This window comes from Suricata suricatta, chromosome 3 (assembly GCF_006229205.1).
Source record: "Suricata suricatta isolate VVHF042 chromosome 3, meerkat_22Aug2017_6uvM2_HiC, whole genome shotgun sequence".
In the NCBI taxonomy this organism is placed as follows: Eukaryota; Metazoa; Chordata; class Mammalia; order Carnivora; family Herpestidae; genus Suricata; species Suricata suricatta.
This window is the reverse complement of record NC_043702.1, coordinates 15,671,536-15,695,328: the sequence shown is the minus strand read 5'-3', so window position 1 is coordinate 15,695,328 and position 23,793 is coordinate 15,671,536. Positions and strand designations below refer to the sequence as shown.

Here is a 23,793-nt window from a genome sequence, read left to right as displayed (position 1 = left end):
ATAACACAATGACTGCAGCCTAGTGTCCAGCATTAACTTATTAGGATATCTTAAAACTGACACATTCTCTCTTTTGAAATGTTCTGCTTTGAAAATGTTCAGTGTTTAGAAAAATAGCTCAAGTCTTAAGTTGTTGCTTTGAAGAAAGCAAGACTTCCAATTAATCAGTGGATGCCAGTAAACACTCTTTTGACTTACAAGATAATGCTATAATGCTATCATTTGAATTGAACCATGGAGATTGAAAATAAAATACTCCACAGCTTTCCTGAAGGAAAAAAAATATGTATATATTTTTTTACTCCAAGAAAAAAACCCACCTACAACTGTCAACTTTGAACATGAATATCCAGAACTCTTAGGGGTCAGCAAAAGCGGTGATAAAACAGAAATGGTTGGAGTAGTTTTAAAATAAATTTCACGTTCCTTCTGAACAGAAAAGCTTTTACAACCAATGCTGCAAAAAGGTTTTTACTAAACTGTCATGATTTGACAGCATCAAACTGAACATGCCTTGCTCTATAAGAAATAGCTTTCAGCATAAAACCAAGGGTGGGGCAGGGGAAGGTCATTAAAATTAGCCAAGTTCTTGTTTCAAAGTAGTGAAAATGGAAGAGTTTAAGAAGTTAAAAATATGTAGGTGAAACGAGTTAAGCTGTTTCTAGGAATAAACAAAGCCTTTTAATTCACGTTTCACGAAGAAAATTATGGTTTAAAATGGAAGTATCTAAGGCTCATGGTCTTTATGGACAAGAAGGTGTTTTCTAGTAGATTACATTCTAATAGTGAGGACATCAAGGTAAGTTGCAAGTCTCACTCCTGACTTCAAGGTAAATCCTCTCTGCCTGACCCTGTCTGGTGTGGGGGCTACTGGAACAGGACAGAAAATGAGAATAATGGACAGACCTTTTAGGATTTGCCAATGGCAGCAAATTCTCCAAAGAATGAGGCATGACCCAACATTGCAGGTGATTACCTGGTACCCAAAAGATACTCAGGAAATATGTGTGGCATGAAGGATGGGCACCAAAGGGTAAGAGGAACTCTGCATGGGAGCCAGTGGGGGTCTGGCTGCCATGTTCCCAAACCTGACTTCATATGACTCCTATTTCACTTCTTCCTGGAGGAACAGCAGGAAAGACCTACTGGGTTTCCATATTGGCCTCTTTTCCCGTGGTCAAGAAAGGACTGAAATTCTGAAAGAACCCCAAACTGCCTGACATACATGAAAGACTATTGGCCAGTGTTTCAAATTAGATCAAGTTAAAAAAAAAGACAAGTTTTCACTGGAGGAAGATGCATTGTGGATTCTTTTGCCTTACCTTGTAGGCCTGGGGTTGTTTCTTTAAAGGAGAGAAGTGTGAAAGTTCTCTATTCAAGATTGTCATGGTCCACTATCCATAAGGTAGTTATAAGAAGTTTGTAGAGTCCCCAAATACAACTTGATATGCCACAGCCTCAGGCCCAAAGAAACAGACCTTGTTTGTCCAGTGAGGGGGAGATGGTTGGGTTTTATTATTTTTGTTCTGATTATTTTTATTTTTTAAAATCCACTTTCCCTTCCTTTCCAGTCCCTGACGTCATCAGGAGCCACCAGGTGGCCTGATGAGCTGCATGGTTTTCACCTGGGTTGTTTTCCATGGTAAGAACCAAGCCTTAGAAGTTACGACTGAGTCCTTCCAGAATGTTCCTGGGCATGGTGTTCATTCCGGTGAAAGCAAGATGACTGTCATTTACGCCACAAACAAAACACTGCAGTTGTAATTCCAAATGGAGAGAGGATCAAGGGTGCCTCAGAGAAGCCCAGTGTCTGGCAGCAAATACGGCATCAAACCTCGGAGGTGGTGTTCTATTTATATAGGTACATGTATTTTACAAACTGGTGACGGACGGAGTGCTTCAGAGAAACAATTTGTTCCAGGTCTTGATTCAAACGACGGGCTGTCATTTCTGTAAGCCCCACGGTCTCAGCAATCTGTGCACCAGGCAACGCTGCAGGTATTGGAATTTTTCTTTCATTTCAGAGGGCGAAGACGGAGTAAAAAAAGTGCAGTTCTTCAATTAAAGTGCATGGATGAGGTAAACTAATTTCAAGAGTTTTGAGTTTATTCAGTACTGGCTCAGACGGGAACCATTCTGCCGTGTATCTGCTGCATTTGGGTTCTCATCGCCTGGACGCTGCTCAGAATCTTATTCTGGTGTGTGACGGCTGTGATGCCAATCCGTGCCAGGTCACTGGATGTAGGAGGAGAAGTGAGAGGGAGAGAAAAAGCCATGAGGGCCGAGAATCTGGTTTTGGGGCTTCATGCAGACACACATGTGAATCAGCCACAGTTCATATAGCACAACAAGGCAGGTGTGTTATGTTTAATTAAGCAACTGAATGCAACAATGCAGGCACTTTAGAGGCTGTGTCAAAATTATACTTGATCAAAATGAAAGGCATAACAGGTTGTTTTGTTTTTGTTTTTGTTTCAATGAGTAGGATGATAATGCAGCTCAAAGCAAAAAAGAAAAATACTATTAAATCTAGATTTACCCTTTGGTGTTACATCGCTGAGTACTTACTCCTGGTTCATGTGCACTATGGCCTCTAGTGTGGTATAACCCGCAGCCGTGAAGTTATCCTTATACCGGTCCATTTTAATGGCCTGGAGCCAATCGCCCACTGATACCACAGCGGAGAATTCAGGGGAGCTGGGATCCAACAAGGCGGTGTTAGGTCTGGCGGTGGAAGGAGAAAAGTGTGGACAGACAAGATCTATCAGCGAAACAGCAAGACTCAGAAGTCAGATTGCCTAAGATAGGCCCTGAAATGCCAAAGACGGGCTTTTTGGAGAGACTACCTATTGTCAAAGGTCATCATGTGATTTTTTTTTGGCCCCTAATTTCACAAAGTTGCTAAAGCCCTATGCCCTATGTGTCCTTGATTCCACTTTCCACGTTTGTTTTATGTGGACCTCTTAGTACACTAGTGATCATACCAGTCTTTTCCCAGCTTAGCCTGGGGCAAAGATTGGGGGAGACCTTGTGGCTGATACTGGTTCAGTCTTTGCAGGAAAAGGGAAATCCCTGCCAGCACCAAGTAGTCCATACTTCAAGACAGCAGCTATGGAAACCCTAGTGAAGTATGAGTAAGAAAACATAAAAGAACAAAACAAAACAAAACAAAACACACAAAAAACTGTGAGCTTGCAACTTGCCAGACTTGATGAGGCGGAGAAAACAGCAAGAGTTCAAGTCCAGCATGCTCCCGGCCAGGTTTGCAGGCAGGCTCAGTGCCTTCAAACAAACTTGGGACAGCAGGGAGTTAATGCCCTCTTTAATCAGCCCATGCCGGACCAGCACGTGTGCCAAGACGGGAAGGAAGAATGGCCACTTTGATCACCGCTTGGATTGTGGAATGCGCTTCTCATATTCCCTTGCTGGGGCTCTTAAATTATCATTTCAATGAATTCTGAGCACTTTTTATGAACTTATTTATTAGTTTATGCATTTCTCAGGCCAGGTGTTTTATGTTAGGTCATTGTCAAGACTGACTACAGTTCAAGGCAGGAATTCTGCCTTTCCTGGTGACATTGCTATACAATAAGCCATCTATTTATGGAAGTATTTATTAAGAAACTTATAGTGATCTTTATCATCAAACTACTAATTACTGGGTAGACCTTCACCGGATATTTTATACCACTTTTATTTTAATCACCTGTATACCAACACTGCTACTTGTTTATTATATTTTCTTGAATTCCTGTTTCTCTAAAATTATAGAATGTAGCTGATCTTAACATTCTGACCTAATTTTTATCCTGAGACTGTGTTACTTAAATATGAATGTTTAAATTGGAATATTCCTTTTGCTCTTTCCAATGAAATAACTACCTATTTTACAGCTGGTTCAATTATATCCACTTTTAAAACCCTTCTCAAACATTCATCCATATGCTTTGTAACTTGATCGGGTTCTATTTTGGCCCTGCTTCCTTCTACTCTTGAAAGACTCAGAGAAATGTTAGGAACTGAAACAGAATGAATTTTTTGCTTTATAAGTTTACAGTTTAAGTCAACTTAAAACTACAGTGCATGAAGAGCTGTCCTCTTATTTTTTACTAATCCAGGGTTTCTTTCCCTTCCCCCAAGTATAGCATCTAGTGACCTGAATGTCTTCCCAAAGTACATTTTATCTTTCTTCCTAAATGTTCAGATCCAGCATAATAAAGGAAGGACTTTAGCTATTTCTTTGTTGCTGGTTTTTTTTTTAAATTTTCTTTTTAATCTGTTTTTTGTCCTACTATTTGAGGCCTGACAGGTGTTAAGCTCTTCGAAATGGTGAACAAAACTACCATAAACACTCCATTAATGGAGACAGAAGCCACCCAGGTTCCAGAGAGCTGTGCAGTGGCCTCTGACTGAAAGGCAGGAATTAAAGCGAGCCACCACTCGCCTGCCACCTCTAAGGTATTATTTCACACATCACTGTTAAGTAGGCATGGCTGACCTGGAGCTCTCGGTCCCCGTCCTCTTCAAGCTGTTGGGGTTGCGGATGAGTTTGTCCAACATGTTGACGATCTGCCCAAATTTCGGCCTATCACTCCTCTCCTTCTGCCAGCAGTCCAGCATCAGCTGATGGAGTGCAATGGGGCAGTCCATTGGAGGAGGCAGCCGGTAGCCTTCCTCGATGGCTTTAATAACCTATCAGAGAGAACAGAACGGTACGTTAAGCTGCCAGGGAAGATGCTGTCAGAGGTTCATCCTCCTGACCGGCAAGTTCCCAGCACATTCAGCTGCCGGCAAGCTGGAGCACGGGAACAGCACCAACTTCTCTGAGGAAGCCAAAGCTGGACCTGAGTATTGCTGGCAACAGGACAGGGAAGCCAGCGAAGTTCTGCACTGTTCTCAGATGACAGGCCATTCCAATCTGAAATTCTAAAGTGAGGATGCATCATGTTCTGGAGATTAGAACACAATCAGATCAACAACCTGGTTGTTGATCACATCGTGACCACATTCCTCCTTCTGCTAACCAGCATCCTCCAAGCCCTCCTAACAAAAGAGACGCTAGCCTAGTGTTAAAGAACTTCCTTAAGGAGCACTAATCATTTTCTCCAAAATGGAAGCCTCTTTGTATCATTTTAAGTCTATGTCCTATTGTTCAGAACAGCTCGTGGGTCAATACAGGAGCCCACCCTTCAAACCGTTCCATCCAGAAGACGCTCCCTCTCTCCTCAAATCCTCCAGATGCCCTGGCATTTTCCCTTTTGGAAGACCAAAATACACCAATATACCAATTCTACATCACATTCTTGGGTCTCAGTTGGCTGGTAGCTGTCCCTGTTAAAAGGCATTACTAAGTAGATTAAAAAAAAAAGTAGTAGCAAGGAAAATTAAAAAAAAAATTCTTTTAGAGCATTCACATTTTGAAGGGGACCTTACTACATCTAAAGAAAAAGTTATAATGGTAGATGATAATTATCTTATTTCCTAGAGTTCTCCCTGCCTCGTTAGGATATAAGTAAACTATTAAACAGTCTTTCTTTTAATTCAAATTCTTTGAAACTGTCTTCACAGGTATGACAGTATTTTTCTTATTGACATTTTGCTAAGCCCCTTATCTTTAGGGTATGACCCTCAGTAATGTAATATCATATGACCCATGCCAAATTTAAGGAGGGGAATTATTTCATAATTTCTTGGCTACACATTTGTATCATTTATAGGAATCCTATGAAACTCTAGAAGTCCTTTTATTTGGAGATTTTTTAAAAGTTTTATTTGTTTTAATTAATTAATTTCTCTACCAAAATGGGTAGCTGCTAAGGAAACAACCAGAACTATAGCCATCTCAATGACCACGTTGGATTCACCCACCACTGTAGTGGGGTTTATTTACTGCTCCACAGCTGGCCTTCAACAGAAAACAGTTAATTCAGCGGGGTCCAGTTTCTACATATCAGTATGACTATTGCCTATTTAGCTGGCACACAGTTTGACAATCCTCTTGTGATTTATTAAGCCCTCTGATCCTTTTTCTCCCCTGTATTTTTGCCAACATCCTGTTGTATTAGTATTATTTACTACTCTTTCTAAAGTAGACTTCTATATGCTCTCTTACTAAACATTATTCTCTTTATTTCTGGCAATTACATTAAGTCAGTTTGATCTTCTGACTTTCTTTTATCTTTCCAGGTGCACGGTGTTGACTCTAGACTTGATGAAAACATTTTACATTGAATTGATGAGAATGAGAGCAATATTGGGCTAACGCCAGGATAACACAATTTGTTATAAACCCTCAGACTGCTTAATACTCTTTCATTATCTCCCTATCCACTGCCAGCTTGGAAGATGGCTTGTGGGTTAACAAAGCATATTTTCTCAGTTTACTGCTGAATGTTTTTGGGGGGCTGAAGAGTAAAACAAACAACAAAACTTGGTAAGTTTGCCATATTTTCAACAGTTATTTTGACTCTATTCACCATATGCCAAATGAATTCTACTCATGAAAGTAATTTCCCAGTTACATTTCCTATTTGAATCCTGTTCTACACAGAACCCAAGAGACAAATGCACAGAAATGACAGAGCAATACTATTTGCGGGAGAAAATGACTTCAGATCTCTTCATGGAGAAAACCAGACCACTGAACCTTCGAAACAATAAAGAATATTTTAACGTAATATAAAAACTATGGGTCTGAAAATATTTAGGGCAGGAAAATGGACCAGGATCTTCAGATTCCCTGCTCTTCTGAGCATTTGGCCATGACTGCCAACTGAAGTCGAGTTTAAATATTAAATCATTAAATGAGTAAATGTATGCATTACTGGCTCATTTAGGCTGTTTTGGTCCTTGGAAAAGTCTCTAATCTAAAACCAAATGCTGCTACAAGGTAGGTACTGGAAGGTGTTTGTAGCACAATCACATCAAACAATACATTACACACCACTCATTTCCATAGTTTTCTCCAGCCTGCAATTACCTATCAGTTATGCTAGCTGCTGGCCTTCTCCCTGTCTGCTGTGACCCTTCCTTTATGACTTACAGATAACACAATGTCAACACGATCATTCCTCTTAATCTGGCTAGTGAATTCTTTTTGCCCCTGTTAGCCGTAGACTGCATTAGATTCTCTGAACATTCTTTTATTGATAAGGCAACCAGTATCTTATTTCTTGAGTTCTTCATTTAATAGCCAAGGCTTTGCAACTTCTTGATGTTTCGGGACAAAGCAGATGGGCAGGTAGCATTCCACATCAGAGAGAATTTTTTAAAAGATTTTTTCCCCCAACTTTAATTTTTATTGGTAAATTGAGTGCCATGCCTTTTAAGCATTGTATGTTAATATTTTACTTCACACATATAACTAACAAGTGTTCTAGGAAGACCCCTTGGTCCAAGTGTTTTTTTTTTTTCCTTTCCTCTTTCTCACTGGAGATGTTTGTAATTAAATTCTATTACTCTGGAATCTTATTAGTGTCATTATTGAATGCTTTTCTGAAATTGCAGGCAGTGTGGATACTCCCTTACGAAGTAGTCCAGATGGTACATTTAAAGGGATGTGCATAATTTACAAAGGGTCATTTAGTGAAGCTTTATTTTAGAGTCCTCAAGGGGCAAGCTCTAATTACAACTATGCCAGCTTTAAAATATTCACTAGTTCTCTTCAAAGAGACCCTCAGTGTCGATTTTTTCACATGTGAAATTTGTGTTTTTCATATATCCTTGTATTTTCTTAGAAATCAAGGTGGAATTTTGTTGTGGATTAGAGCATTCATCATGTAAAAATATATTCCTTATCCCTCATCTCTCCATCTATCTATAAATCTATCGCATCGGTCTTCCACACTATCCCCATTTAGGCGATGTAATTTTGTTCCTTGAAATCCATGACTGTGAGGTTTAACTAGATTAGGACACACATTTGTATTGAGAATCTTGAGTTTCATGTATCATTTCAAGCTCCGGCTTCACTCCATCATACACTGATGCAATCCTTCCTGAATCTCAATGCAAAGACGTCTATTTCAGAACGTAAAGACTTACGTCTTGATTGGACATATCCCAATAGGGTCTCTCTCCATATGACATAACTTCCCACATAACGATTCCATAGCTCCATACATCACTTGCTGATGTGAATTTACGATAGGCAATTGCTTCTGGCGCGGTCCACCGGATAGGAATCTTGCCACCCTGTGAACATTTGAGCCGTAAGTCATTCCCTAAGTACATCACGGATGTGCCATTTTAGTCCCTGAATGTTCTTACTGTTTGCCAAGCAGGACAACAGCATTCCCGAGACAGCTCTCCAAACAATAATAAGAGACTTGTTTATTTTAACTAGTCATCCAGGTTGAGACACTTCTCATGTGTTTTCTTTAGTCACAGGGAAGTGAACAAGTAATCTGTTTAATTATTTTTGAAAAGGCCTACCTTTATCCAAGCTCTGCTTCAGGCAATATTGTAGGAGAAAGGAAATCACAGGATTTACAGAATGCATATGTTATTTTGATATATCTATGGGTGTGTAGCCGATGCTGACTTTCTTAGTGAATTCTCTCACCCAGCAGCACAATGGCGATATTTAATACTGCTTCTGAAATCATGAACTAATGAAATTAAATATGAAACTTTCTATCTTCCACACTGCCGTCCTACTTTTATGTAGCATGAGAAAGATGCTTAACATGGCTAGGAGATAATACATTATATTACGTAGGCTCTTAGAGGAAGCCAAGTACCAGATGCTAAAGCCATTACTGACTTTAATGGAGGGAGGGCACCTGCAAACATGGCCAAGGAACGGAGTATTACCCAGGAAAAGTTTAAAACTGCTGCTTGCTTTTTTTTCTTTGCCTCAAATGTCTATTGTTTGGTTATGCTTATGTGAAAGGTGTTTTTAATTGAGTTTCAAATTTCCTAAGGCTCCATCTGGGGAAATTAATACAACTTGAATTCAGACCCGTAAGCTGTTAAGAGAACATCCTTTGAAGGCTTGCTTTACTAAGGCTACTAAGCAAGACAAAAATTGTACTAGAAATTACATTGATTCACCGCAGTTTACTCTGAAAACCCAGTGTTACATTTCTACTTGTTCCCTACAGAAGGACACTTGTGCTGCCTTCCACCTTCTGTAACTATTTGGCTAAGGTTTAATCTACATTCCAGAAGCCCCTTTAACTTCCCTCTCCAAATACTGGGGAGAAAGAATACAATATCTTTAGCATTCACAAATATGCATCTTTTCCTACGTGAATGGACTTAGAATTCAAAAGTGAATATATGTATAAGAATCAAACCTAGAGCCAAAGCCATTGAACACTACAAGGGAAAAAAAAAATAACCCACCCACCCACCCACCCACCAAACAAACCAAAAGAATGGTTAGAATTGTATATGCAAAATGAGCATCAAAGGAGGAAAGTAGATGGTACCTGTCTGCTTCCTATTGATTTCAGCAGTGCCAGTACTAATGGTCAAAAACTTTTAGGATTGTTTGTTCCATTAGTATCTTATATTCAGATTGTCCAGCTAAGATAGTAAAGCCATTAACTGTAGACTGATAACTCTTAACTGTGCCCTAATCCAGCTTATCTACCAGGACTAAAATGAAGCCCATTAAATTTGAAAAATCCTTGCACAGTGTAAATGATTTATAAATCCTTTATACACATCCTCAGACTCCGGGACCAACCAGCGAGAAACATTGCTCTGTCTTGTTTAAAATAAGAAAACTTTTTAATAATAGAAAAGAACCAAACAGAAAATCTAAAACAGGAAGGAAGGAAGGAAAAAAAAGAAGAAAAATTAAGTGTAAAAATACAATAATTAGTAAAGCTCTAGTTTGTCATTTTTAAAGTAGTCATGTGTTTTCTTTAGTCATCTTAAGGCACTTTCAAAATCCACACATCTTAAGGCACTTTCAGAATCCCTCTCAGAAATAAGGCTTAAAAATGAAAGCATGGATAGGAAGAGGCTCTGAAGGATGAGGAAACTTACAAAATCACAAAGGGCTTAAACATCAAAGTGAGAAAAGAGGAACAGTTTCATCAGAGTCAAAACCCAGAGGTCGCAAATCCTCCTTACCCTGGTGGTGTAAGCTGCTTCCGGATCATCCTCAAGTACTCGGGACATGCCAAAATCAGACACTTTGCAGACCAAGTTGCTATTTACCAGAATATTCCGTGCAGCCAGATCTCGGTGAACATAGCTCATGTCCGATAAATACTTCATCCCGGACCCAATGCCACGAAGCATGCCCACCAGCTGAATGACAGTAAATCTGCCATCATTCTTCTGCAGAGGAAAGGGATGAGGGAAAATCTCATTAGCATTAGGCCAAATTAATTTGCACCAAAGCATTTATTACTTGGATCTTTTTTTATTTCTGTACCCAAGTATGCAATGAAACGCAACACTATTTCCGGACCTTTCTGACCAAAGTCACTAATTCACTAGTAGAGGGTATCCTAAGAACCGGGTTTGCTTCCTGTGGTAGATGGAAATTATCCAACTGTAATGAATCTATGGCTCAAACAGCCCCACAAAGCAAGAATAAATCAAATACCCTCCTCATTGCCCATGGATTGTTGAATAGCCTTTAAAAATCACATCATTCTCTATGTCTCCTCTTCTTCCCTTGCCCCATTAAAAGGTTCCAGGAATACAACTAAAGAGAATGGACATCAGGGGTCTGTTAGAGTTTTCCAAATACCAACATTCTTGGGTTTAATATAAAGTAGTCACGTACCCTGAGGAATGCATCCAAGGAACCGTTCTCCATGTACTCTGTTATGATCATTACTGGTTTACCTAGAGTTTTGGGAAAGAAAAACACAAACCCTTGATGAGCACTGCAGTTAATGAGATAAAAATGGGCTGTGCACAATTTTACTGCCAAGACACCTGTCTTGTGCGATCTAATGTAATTAAAACAAGCCAAGCTTATGCCTCAGCTGTGGGGAGCTAGGAATGAAACATTAAGAGGACGGGTAGGTTTAAATTCCATCTGGAAGGTTAACCCTTTGGGTGGCTTGTTGACAAGGTCTTTAACTAAAGTGGCCTCCAGTACCCAGGGAGCACATGAATGGGTAATTGCTCTCTCAAGCAAAAGGGGAGGGAGATAAATGGGCAGGCCTGTGTAAAGGCGAAAAAATCTTTAGGATAATTAATTTATTTTGTCCCCAGAAGAGCCACTTGTGTGATGCTAAAGGAATCAATGGACAGAGAAACTTTTTTACTTAGAGAAACCCAAGTTTCTGGGAGCAGTAACTGCAGTATGCTTCATTACTTAGACACATTATACAGCTCAAGAATGCACAATATTAACCCTTCCCCTGCCCCCTTACTGAGATGTCCTTTCTTTTCCCTTTCTGATCTATAAAAAAAGTTATCCTATTTGCACCTTTAAGCAGACAACTTCAGCAACAGCACACAACAAAAATCAGACAAAAGTTTCAGAAAATTATTTCATCTGAGACAGCAAGTTAATTCAGCACTAGAACATTCTTGCTCCCCCTCACCTGTCTGTTTGTTATTGTTTTAAAGCAAAGAGAATAAAATGAGTTTAAGGTTTGGGAGAAGTGAAGGGAAACAACAGTTTTATTTTACTTCAGTTTTCTTTCCGAGGAACTTAGGAAATAAGAACCATTCTTTAGTTTCTTAATGGCTGACACTGTACTCACGATCTGAAACGCCTTCCTTTTAAATAGTATTTGTGGGAGGGAATTGAGGTGGGGATGTACATCCTCATTATTTTACTAAGGGAAACGTTAAAGCAAAGAGAATGTAAAAGACTCCCTGGGAAGAAAATAAAATGCTAGTTTGATAAATCAAAAATATTCACTTTCACTGCTATACTTGTGGACTGTTTGAACTTAGATATTCAGTCAGGGAAGATGGACTGGTGTAGGTCACTAATGAAAAGTTCCTATAATTATCCTAAACGAATACCTTTCCTACCCAGAATAGACTCTGCTCTGATGTGGGGAAGGGGGAAATGTCTTTATTTCAGAGGGAAAAATTAGGAAGAGCAGAAATTTTCAATCTCAAGATAGTCCAAATTACCATTAAAAAAAATCATTTATTTATTTTAAATGTCTTTATTTTAAAGGTTTTTTTTTTTACGTTTATTTACTTATTTTGAGAGTGAGAGAGAAGGGAGGAGGAGCAGGGAGACAGGAAGAGAGAGAATCCCAAGCAGGTATGTAGAGCCTGATGATGACCTGACCTGAGATGAAACTGAGCCACCAGGAGCCCCAATCATTTTTTTTTTTAATTGTGTTTTTGGCGTCACATCTAAGAAAGGTTTCTGAGGCAAAACTTTTGAATGGGGAAACAATACCACGGAGAGTTTATGTTCAGGGATGAATGAAAGCTGGCAGAGAAAGCAGAGGGTGTGGTGTGATCAAAGGGGTAAGGAAAACCACTTCCGGTCTTCCTCCTCGGCTGGAGGGAGTCATCTCTGTACACCTTTTCTGTCCTCCCTCAATATAATAAACAGAAAGCTTTTTGATTTATTTATTTAATTTCATAAATAATTAAATGAATTTGTAATAAATTAACTTTATTAATTTATTCTGACAGAGAAAGAGAGAGAGAGAATCCCAAGCAAGCTCTGCACTTGAGCCGGGTATAGGGCTTGATCCTACAAACCCTGAGGTCGTGACCTGAACCAAAATCGAGAATAGCTGTTTAACCCACTGAGCCACCTAGGCTGCCTCAAAACTCTTGGTTCAGATTCATTTACCCTCTACATCTGTGGCCAGGGACAGAACAGATGCATCTAAATGAGTTGTAATTAACCCAACTCAATCAAAAGATACTTTGTCAACCAATGAGAAAGGTAGACTCTCTTGCATTAACACTTACTTCCACATCACCAGACCCCTCTGGAGGTGTGGACAAGAGAGTAGAAGATCCAAAATAAAGGGGCGGGGCTGGTGGAGAGAATGTATCATCTCCCCATCAGTTTAAAAAGTTACTCAAGTAACTGCCGGTCATGGGTCATGAATTTACACGCATCCACATCACCCCTGTGCCCTCACACCTCCTTCCTCTGACTGTTGGCAGGTCCTCACGATTTTTCTACATTCCTTCTTCTGTTTGTCAAAAGGATCCATTGGTCAGAATCTTTATGAGCTCTCCAAGAGAAATAAAGATGGATGTCTCCGTAAGCAGAGGCTCTGCTGGGCTCGGGGATGGGCGGTAGCTCCTCCCCTGGGAAAGGCAGGGATGCGGTGGGGGTGGCGGCCGCAGTGGGGGAAGGGGACAATTCCTCTGGTGGAGATTTTAAATCATTTTAATTCAGTGACAACTGCATTATGCAAATGCATCCAGTCGTTGATAACAGTTACAGCTGTAATAGCTGTGGGTTTTAGCGGTGCGGTGGGATTTTAATACAAAGATCCCCTGTTTCTTTTCTCTTCTGCAGAGGTGCTATGAAAATCACTGTCTGCGGCAGGAAAAACACCCCAAGCAGAACAGAGCCTCCTTTTGAGAAACTGGACCTGCAGAAGTATTTAAACAGAATGTTATCTTTCAATTAAAGTAGCGAAGGGCTCTGAGCAGCCCCAAAGGCCACGGGCAACAAAAAAATATCCTGTCTGTAAAACTAATCTTAAAAAGCAAAGAGAGGTATTCTATGCTAATTATAGCCTTCGCCTTTGGTGGAAAATTATATACCCTTAGCACCAAGTTTCCGTTTTTGAAAGGATTGTGATGATGGGGAAAGGTGTACTTCTTAAGACATAATATTACCACTGGATACTTAGGGAAGTTTTCTGTTGTTTAAATTTGCCAAGCATTATACTAAACATGGAAAGTATTTCATCCAAAATTACCTTCTATGGCAAGTTCTATTTTTATCTCTATTTTATAGAAGAGGAAACTGAGATCCTGAGCAACTAACTAGTCAAGACCACCGCTAGGAAAGCATGTGGTCTTGACAAGCAAGTCTTTGGTCCATGGGCCAAGGGGTATCTAAAACCGGTTGCTGGAGATTAAGCTTTGGAAATGCTGATCTTTAGAAATGCAGACTCATGGGCCCCACCCTCCCTACCTGAGAAATTGAACCTGAGGATGAGGTCCAGGTAACTGTTTTAACAAGTCTTCCAGAATTCTCATGTACGTCTCAGCTTGAGGACCTCTGAATGAATGTACACGCTCCCTCACTTTTTAGGAACCTCCTTATCATCTCTTCTTGAAAGGTTACGTACTCTCGTGTCTTACTTTCTGCTCTGCCCCAGACCTGATGTCCAAAGTTTACTCTTTTAACCTACTCTTCTCTCCCCATGGCCTCCCTTTACCCACTCTGCACGTGTTCACTGAAGATGCTCTTCACAGGCACCTTGAATCACAGGTTCCCTTGAAGGAAACCTTGGCCTTCCAGGAGACATAGCCCCGGGGCTTACAAGATCTTTGACTTGTAGTAAAGTAGTAGGGACTGTGGCTCCTGGAAGAGAGCCACCTTCAGTAGTAACGGCTTCAGCTGCCCTGTCCATGTGGTGCTTTATAAATGGGTCTTGGCCAGCCTTACAGATGTATTCAGGGTTTACTTCACAAAATGCATCTGTTGAGCTCTGTCGTATTTTAACTGATGCATGGTTCACAGGCTCAGCGAATGCTAATGGGCTAAAAAAGGAAGGTTCAACCAGGTGTTACTGTAAATAGGTGCTGAACAGCAGAGGCCATAAATCAGGCAGAGCAGACAAGCAAATCCCCCAATATAATAAAGATTTCCAAGATTCACTCCCTGCATCTGGAACCGAAGCTTCAAGCGCAAGGTGTGGCGAGCTTTTGTTGTGTTTTATATGAAAAGTACTTAAATTTTATTTTGCTTACCATCTGCTTGCGCCTACCCCGTGACAATCAGTTTGGTCTAGCAAAGGTTTGAAAGATGGTGAGGCATACCAAAAATCTGCAATATTAATTTCCCTAAAATCTCACACAAGCTGCCTTGGAAATAGGGTATCAGCCTAAACCGTAGACCCATTGAGAGCTGACTACAAGATTAATGACTTGTCCTGCACTGATTTCCTCCTATTAGCAATCAGTGGGTCCGCTCCATCTGTCATTTCCCTAGAAAGAAAATGTGTGTTTAATTTGCCAGAAACTTCTAACTTGGCTTTGTAAAAGGAGCGCCCCACATACATTTGGTGACGACGCCTTCCAAGTGAATTATGTTCGGGTGGTCAAATTGTCCCATGATGCTGGCCTCACTCAGGAAGTCTCTCCTCTGTTTATCTGTATAACCAGCTTTCAACGTCTTGATGGCCACACAGATCTCCCTCTTGCCAGGCACTTTGAGGCGCCCACTGCATACTTCACCAAATTCACCTTTGGGAGAGAAAACAGAATCAACTATGGACCAGAAACACATTCAAGATGAGAGAGTAATAGCTAACATTTGTTGAGTGCTTCTTACATGCCAGGCACTGGGCTAATGTTTTACACAGATCAAGGAAACTTCAAGTACACAGATTTACATACATGTACGTGCAATATAGTCACACACATTTGTATAATCTGCATATGTATATTTACTATCCTCAAAGAAAGTAGGCTTATTAGAGAGACACTCAGACACCTACCAACTCCTATGACTTTTTCAATCTTAATGCAGGATGCGTCGATTTCTTTGGCAAATTCTCGAACTGCTTGGTTGGGATCTTCATAGGTAAAGGGGTCCACATAAGTTCTAACACCTAAGCAATAAACACGTGATAGGTTGGCACAGCACTTTCCAGAAACCGCTAATGAACTTAAGTTGTCTGGGTCTAAAAATACTTAGCACAGGAAGTTTTCTTAGCATGACAAACATACTTAGCAACAGACATATAAAAATGTTTAAATTCTTGCTCTGGTTTTCATTAGTGAGTAAACAAAGAATTGTTAGCTACTTAAGAAGCCGAAGCTCTACTGACTTCCTAGAACGTCTTCACACTTCAAGGATGAAATTTTAAAAACAACCCATCCCATGGAAGAAAAGAGAGTCTCCACAAGAAAATTTGGAGGTGTTAGCTGAATACGTTTGTCCAAATCAGTCGTTCCTGTCCCACCCGCCTTCCGGAGCTATACTTTCTTAGGGAGGATGATGGGAACTTTCTTCCTTAACACGGTGCCCAATATCTGGACCAATTAAGTACATGACCAATAATTAACAAATGTAGATTAAAGCTAGGTTAAAATAGGTAAGAGGGATAATAGCAGCTAGCTGACTGGAGAATATAAACTCTGGACTAGACTTCCACTTTTATTCTACTTTGGAAAGAAGGTGTTATAAGACATTGAAGGTCATCCGAACGCTTCAGCTGGAGAAAAAGTTATAGCCTAATTGTGAAAGGTTTGAATATCAGAAAGTGTCACTCAGCCAAAGCCCACAGACAACTCGAAGCCTAAATTCAGAACATCCTAGAGAAGCCAGGCACAAGAAGCATCAGTAATTACTGGGAGCTCTTCTTTCCTTGCTGGCACTCCTAGGACTCTGGGGCACAGAAAGGGTGGAGGGCACTGGTTTGCCTAACCCCCTTGATTTTCCAGAAAGCTCAGTCTTGTCCTCATCATTGCAAACAAAAAAGTCATGTTTGTTTTTAAAAATATATACTGCATGCAAGTTCTAAAACTATGGTTTTAGAAAGAAAATAAGGTGACTAAACAGAAGGTTATCAGACATTCCATAGCCTTTATTGCTTTATAGGCTGTAGCCAAGAAAATCTTTGTCAATGCTTCTTCCTACCCTAGTCTCTCTCTTCCTTCTACCTCCCAGCGCTGTCCAATAAGGTAGCTTCTAGCCACACCTTGCTATTTAAATGTAAATTACTTAAAATCAAATAAATTAAAAATTCACCTCCTCATTCGCACTTGCCACTTTTCAAGTATTCAATAGTGCACGTGGCTACTGGCTAATGCATTGGACAGGGCAGAGAACAATGCCATCATCTCAAAACGTTCTATTGGATTTTAAGACTCTTCTACGTCACTCAAGTCATTCTAGTCCTTTGAATTTAGTCTTCCACCCTGGAATAACCAGAATGCACTAAAGGGATGTTAGTAATCCCGAATGCCACAGCACATACTGTTGGAGGTGGAGAGATTACTGTTTATTCCTTGTTCTTTCCTCTCCAAAAATTGTATCTTACAAGATGAGAAAAATTTTTACCTTTTAAGCCTTGCCACCCAGCTACAAAAATGAGTCAGCAAGACTAATACTTTCTCAGGGTGGAGAATAAAATAAGGCAGAAGAAGAATTGAAAGGAAATTTCCCCAACCTCCATCTTTAACCTCACTTGAAACACCCCAAATCACTTAGTTCAGCTGGATACCTGAGGTACATTATTTAGATAATTCTGTGAAAGAACTACAATATTGATAGGCACGTGAATTTAATTTAGGCACTTCTAAACTGAAAACATGAGACATAAGAAAAATAAAATTATTCTTAATCCAATTTTTGTACCTTGATTCAAATGTTTCTCTTCATCTGCTTCTTGTTTAGCTTTACTGTATTTACTCCGTCTATTAAAAATTAAAAAAAAAACCAATTATCTACAAAAGCTGTAAGCCACAACGTAAGTTCTTTGCTACCATACTATATATAAGTCAGGCAAATAAATACACTGTGCACATCTCACAGATGAGTAAACTGAGGTTTATGGACAGTGAAATAACGGTTTCAAACACAATCAGAACTGATTGTGAGTCTCTGCTCCTTTTTTTTTTTTTTTTGAAAGAGGGAGAGAGAGAGGGAGAGATCATTAGTGGGGGAGGGGAGAGACACATTTTTTTAAATGTTTTATTTATTTTTGATACAGAGAGAGACAGAGCATGAGAGGGGGAGGGGCAGAGAGACAAGGAGACACAGAACCAGAAGCAGGCTCCAGGCTCTGAGCTGTCAGCACAGAGCCTGACATGGGGCTCAAACCCACAAATGTGAGATCTGACCTGAGTTGAAGTCGGAGGCTCAACTGACTGAGCCACCCAGGCGCCCCGAGGAGAGACACTCTTAAGCAGGCTCCACGGGGGGGCATGGAGTCTAGGCGGGCCTTAATCTCACCACTGTGAGATCATGACCTGAACCAAAATCAAGAGCTGGACGTTTAACCAACTGAGCTATGCAGGTGCCCCAGGAGTCTCTGCTCTTACCCACAATGTTAAACTGAGATGATAAAGCAAATATTTTATGATATAATTTCCGATCTCTAGAATCAATTTATCTTATTGAAGACAGCTTATAAGTTTATTGGCTAGTTTTCCCATACATATTTCTGAAGTAAAATAAGTGTTCATGGGTGAATTATGCATTAATCAAATGGCAATAATGTTCAGTATGCGATAAGTCATAGTAAGTCCTTTTGCTACAATCACAAAAACCACTACCACAAAAAACTCATTATCATATTATATGACATTCTTAAAAAAACAGCTTTGTAGTTACTGATTTCAGCTGCTGCTTACAAACTCCTGAATTATTAAGGAAAATTTAAAAAGTAAATATATGTTTTCTACTGGACTACATTCCTTAAGAGTTTGTAGAAAACTTGAAAGAGTAAAAATGAGAAGTTTCCATTTGTGGCTGAATTCTCTTTCCAAAAAAAATGGTGTATGGTCTCACAATTGGTGTTCTGCTCTAAATGTCCTAAAGAAATGAGCTTTGGGTATTATAGAAGTCTTGGGAGTCAAAATCATGAATACATATAAATCTTAAGTCAATAATTGTGATACATTACATTTGTATGCATGTGTGTATCTATTTGTGTATGTGTGTGTGTGTGTATTACTTAAATGAATAAAAAAATCAACTCAGTTGGTACTATAGATTTCTAAAGATTGGGGGAAGATGAGGCCAAATAAGTGAATAAAATGTGTACATTTGTGTTTCTGTCCAAAATGTAAAGTTCCCTGGAGTCCACTGGAGTTTAGAATCATCTTCTATTTTCTAGGAGCTTTAAAGACAACGTAAGTCCAGATTCTTACAGATGAGGAAACTGAGGCTCTGATGGCCACAGAGCATCTCAGCAGTGCGGTCCTATCAGAGCCTGGAAACCTGAACCCCCGAAATTTGAACAGGTAGAGGAGGATGGGATGATTGTGTAAAAGAGAGAAGAGTGGAGAACCTAACGGAGGCGCACCGGGCAACTGGAGATGAGGGGCAACCGTTTCCCCATCAGCTCCTGATGGTCTACGGGCGGGAGCCAGCTCTGCTATCCGGCCCGGAGAGCCTGCGGCCTGTAAATTACACCACCTTGCACTTGGGCGCCGCGTTTCACCTTTCACAGTGTTCGGGGCACATTATCATCCCCTGCCCTAACTGCTTACAAAGCAGGAGCCAGCTTGGTAAACGGAGACCTCAGTCACTAGAGTTAACTGCCAAGTGTGTGGAATTCTCACATTTTTACTTTGCTTTTAACTTTCTAAAGAGCCATCATGTCTATTACTGAGTCGCATCTTCAGGACAAGCCCAGGGAGGTAGTCAGGCAGACAGACACACTCAGTTCTAGGGCACTTGGGGCAAAGGATCCACCCAGGACGCTTTCAGCAAGTACAAGAGTGCGTCTCCCCTGGTCTGCTCACTAGGTCACATGCCCCTCAGAGCAGAGATGAAGTTATATCAAGATATCTGATGAGAGTTATTATAAGTAATACCGTATTTTATATCAGTAAATCCATTTAAGTTGGATTCCACTGCTTTGAAAATCCGTTGCTTCATCAAGGAAACTCAACACGTTGAAATGTCCTGAAACCAGGCGTCTGGATGAGAGATGCAGTCCTCGCCACCCCTTCCCACCCCCTTCCCCTTTTTAAAGGAAACAAAAGAGTGTTAGGTCAGGGACTATGAAAACAAGATTTTATGTCAGGGAAACGCGTGACGAGGTCCCAAGGGTGTGATAGGGTCCTGCCAGCCTGAGCGATTGTATCTTATCGGAGTTCCTAAAAGCATTATCTAAAATTACAAGTATATCTCTTGAACCACTTTAGATTTCCAATACTGATTTGAATGTCTTTCCTTTAAAGAAGCAAAACAATGCATACAGCAGGAGAGCTCTGGTGCCAACTTTAAACTGCCGGTGAGTTCGTCAAAAGACCCTGAAATATCCCAATAGAAAGAGGGGCCTCAAGCTGCCCAGGACTGAAGTTATCTGTTTTACATCAAGCACATCCATTAAATATGTGCAAAGCCGGAGGAAATGCAAAATGGCAGGGATCATTAATTATAAGGTGGCCACGCCCATCCCCTCCTCAGACTTCTAAACATAGAAGGAGGAAGTAAATTAGAGGGGAAGGTGTATTTTTAAAGAAACTTCTTGACTTGCAGTGTTCCTTGGCAGAAAAGACCCTCCAGGAGTACAGAAATTACTCTTCAAAGACAAACGGCAGCCTTATATTAGCGTTTCCATAATACATTGGAAACTAAAATGCTTAGTTCCGGCTCTACTTTTGTCACCTGATGGCCCTTTCTCCTTGGCTCAGCGTTGGACAAAGTGTCTGTTATTGTCCCAAGAAAGAGAGCCCACTGAAGTTGGGTCAGCCAGGCTGGAAGAAATCACCTAGCCTAAAGAAGTGCTAATTCTACACTGAGATCCAAGGCTGATCACCTGAAGGGCAGAAGGAAACCTTTGAGGATTTTCTAATTCCTGGGACTTGGGCAAGTTGATTGGAAGAGGGTGGGAGGGGCCTGGTTTGTTAGTGAAAGCACCAGAAGGAAGCCTGGCACCTTTCATCTGCAGGAGGGAGAGGAAAGACCCTCCCCTTCAGGTGGAGCTGTGAGTCAGAGCGAACCCTCCCCAGCCCTCAGCCAAAGGGGGGCGGAATCAGGGTATTAGCAGGCATTGTGGAGGCACAGCGTGAGCCCCAAGCACTGCCCTCCCAACCACTGTGTCCTTCTGGTACCTTGACTATTCAATAAAACAAACAAAACCTTGGAGGGGGAGCGTGGCAGGGTCCCAGCACAGGAAACCCTGCTTTTATTAAAATACTAACTTCCCTGATCAAGTGGATGGATTTGATTGATGTGGTTCACTGTTCCAAAACTAATTAGTAAAAGGTAAGTAATTTATTCAGCTAAAGTGCAGATTAAAGAAGATAAAGCAATGTAATAACCAGCACGGCTCCAGGAGGACCCTTTCCAGTGTTTAATGGCATCACCCATGAAGATTCATAGGAGCCATCCTTCTTTTTCCCCTTCCTTAAGCTGTCATTGTTCTTGCACCAAATGATGTCTAAATGTTCTCCATGAGCGACATTTTGAAATGGTTGGAATTGAACCGTACAATTGCGCGCAAGTTGTTTAGAAATGTTCCTGGAATGCCATCTGCCCCCTCATTGTATGAATTTACATGACTCCATCAGAGCCAATTTAGGCTAACATTTGGGTGCATTCATTCTTATGTGATCATAATACTCCAATTAGGACACCAGGCAAGATAGATACAGACTGAATGGGAGCTGGCTTAGCATTATGTGAACAGTTAGCTCTGAAGTGGGAAATCACAGCCTCCGTTTGAAGACAAAACCAACGTGCAAAGTCTGACTTTATGGTGTGCATTAGACGTGCATACGAGTTCACTGATTGCAAGCACTACCATCCGCACTGAGAGTCCTGAAATTGTGGTCCGTAGGACTGTCCATGTGGGCTTTCAATGTAGGTCAGTTTTTTCGCTCAGAAGAAGACATTCGAAGAATCTATGCCAGTATTGGAAGTCAGGGAAGATGGATTCCTGTCCTGATCAGGCAACTAACTGGCTGTATGAAACTGGTTTAGTTAATTGTGTAACCTCCTCTCCAGGCCTCAAGATCCTAATATAGAAGATGCCGGTATTAGAATTAAGTAGTTTCCTAAACCAGAGCCACTTGAGTATTTTTTCACTAATTTTGCTCCAACAGCCTCATTTATTTTCTTAAAATCAACTCACTTGTTTTTCTTTAATTCTAATAAAAAGGGGACAGTCAGTATACCCTAACATGAATGGATGTGACAAAAACCCTGTAGCTCCAGCCATCATTAGAGAGTCAGGATGGAAAGGTCCGGGCCTGGTTACCAGGCAACACTGGCCTCTGACTGCCCAAGTGTCCTTTAGAAAAGATTCAGCTTGTATTCCAGTCTTCTCTTGAAAGTTTCCCCGAATAATCAGATACTTTTTGGGGGGAGGGCACACTGACCTAAAGCAACCCAGATTAACAGTATTTGGGCTAACCTGATGAAACCACTAATAAGGGGCGGGAATCAGAGAAATGTAACACATCTGATCGGCAGTCCTGAGGTTATGACCTTCTCACGGCATTTTATGATGTCATTGTTAACAGTCCTTTCAAAAAATCACTTTAGAAAGCAATAAAGTGGACTCACTGCAAAGACCACAAATAAATACCCGCAGCAGTACAGGGATATGGCATCCTACTTCTGAGAGAGCGCACACACGTGGTTCGGGATGAACTCTCTAGGGACAGCATCACATAGACACAAGGCACGTAAACGACCCACCGCAAGCACAGCTGTGCGTTCGCAAAGCTGACACAGTTCTCTCATTACAACTCAACGGCCAGAGAACACACTGACCATAGACACTTCTAAAAATTGTAAGGGGATTTGCTTAAGATCATGTGGGTGGTAAAAACATACAGTATGTCTTAAGCCAACGCACTTGGTGTATCATTTCAAGTATATAAATAAAATCTATAAATGTGGGAGTTTGATTCTTTTATGAGACCCCTAAATGGTTTACACGCTCAAGTTGGCCAAAAGGAAAGAGCGGATCTTCTCATTGAGGTAAAAAAAAAAAGGACATTACTCTGGCTTGCCTAAAGCTCAGGTTTCTCAGTATAAAGGAAATATAATAAAATAAATGAAACAATTGCTATAAAAAAATTCTAGCAGGATACCAGCTGTGAGCCTGAGGCCGTCTCCTCTTTCCTCGATGACAAATTAGCACCAGACAGAATTTCCTTTGAGGTGATCAGAAGGGCTGAAACTTTTCTCACTGTGTGGGTCCCTACCCTCTGCTTCTTAAAAAAATTCCTATGCCATCACCAGGTGGGCCTCCGTTGGAGGGGCATCACCGGAAAAGGGGCCTCTTCTGTCTCTAGCATTGACTCTGCCATCAACATTCTGTGGCTCTAAGACCTGAGAAGCAGCCCTATCATTTTCCAGCCAGGATATCCCATTGGGTGCTTTCCAGATTGTCGGCGAGATTATTTGGGGGTGCCGTTTACCAGCTTTCACTCACACTAAAAGCATGGACCAGGTTTTTGTCTGCACTACCTGTCTCCTCTCCCTTCACCTGTTCTTGTCGCATTGAAACATCTGTACTGCGACGTGACACAGCACACAGCCCGCGCCCCGGGGACAATCAGCTGAGTGTGCCTCCTTGGCTGCAGAGCCTGTCAGCTACCTGGCTCCTGGCAGCCTTTCCCATGACAGCTTTATGGCCGACACTAAAGAAGAATCAATAGAAGGGCAAGGGGTTGACATTTCATGTTCTAAAAAGTGATCCACTGAGGACCAATCACCTAGCAGTGTTTATCAGCCTTGGGAAGTGACATTTTTTTTTTAATGGGGGAGAAGGGACAAGAATCATCGCTGGGTAACTCGACAGGCTCAATTCTCTAAGGTGGAGACTCATAATTGGAAATCCGATGCCTCCTCCTATCCATCCTGCCTTAAAGAAGAAAGTGATCAATAAAAGCAGCAAGGAAATTAAGTCATCAAGTTTGCGATTCTATTTTCTATAGCTACAAGCTTTTAATAAGCCTGTCTTCCTGCATGACATTTTCATGTGCTTTTCCTTTCTTTTCGTCAAC

The 23,793-nt window shown here is 40.9% G+C and overlaps 1 protein-coding gene across 2 annotated transcripts in view; it reads right to left on the bottom strand.

Annotated features, from left to right (window-relative positions):
- EPHA4 (EPH receptor A4) overlaps window positions 1-23,793 on the bottom strand; it is a 144,425-nt gene that overhangs the window by 5,280 nt on the left and 115,352 nt on the right. The window contains exons 9-17 of one of the 2 annotated variants that reach the window (XM_029933708.1): window positions 17,456-17,514; window positions 15,591-15,704; window positions 15,151-15,336; window positions 10,751-10,812; window positions 10,087-10,296; window positions 8,044-8,193; window positions 4,499-4,692; window positions 2,569-2,724; window positions 1,323-2,235 (exon numbers count right to left, since the gene is read on the bottom strand). In XM_029933708.1, coding sequence (XP_029789568.1) covers window positions 2,121-2,235; window positions 2,569-2,724; window positions 4,499-4,692; window positions 8,044-8,193; window positions 10,087-10,296; window positions 10,751-10,812; window positions 15,151-15,336; window positions 15,591-15,704; window positions 17,456-17,514 — 1,246 coding nt within the window. In that variant the 3' untranslated portion in view covers window positions 1,323-2,120. Of the gene's footprint in view, window positions 1-1,322; window positions 2,236-2,539; window positions 2,725-4,498; window positions 4,693-8,043; window positions 8,194-10,086; window positions 10,297-10,750; window positions 10,813-15,150; window positions 15,337-15,590; window positions 15,705-17,455; window positions 17,515-23,793 lie in introns of those variants that run through there. The other variant, XM_029933709.1, reaches the window with a different exon arrangement.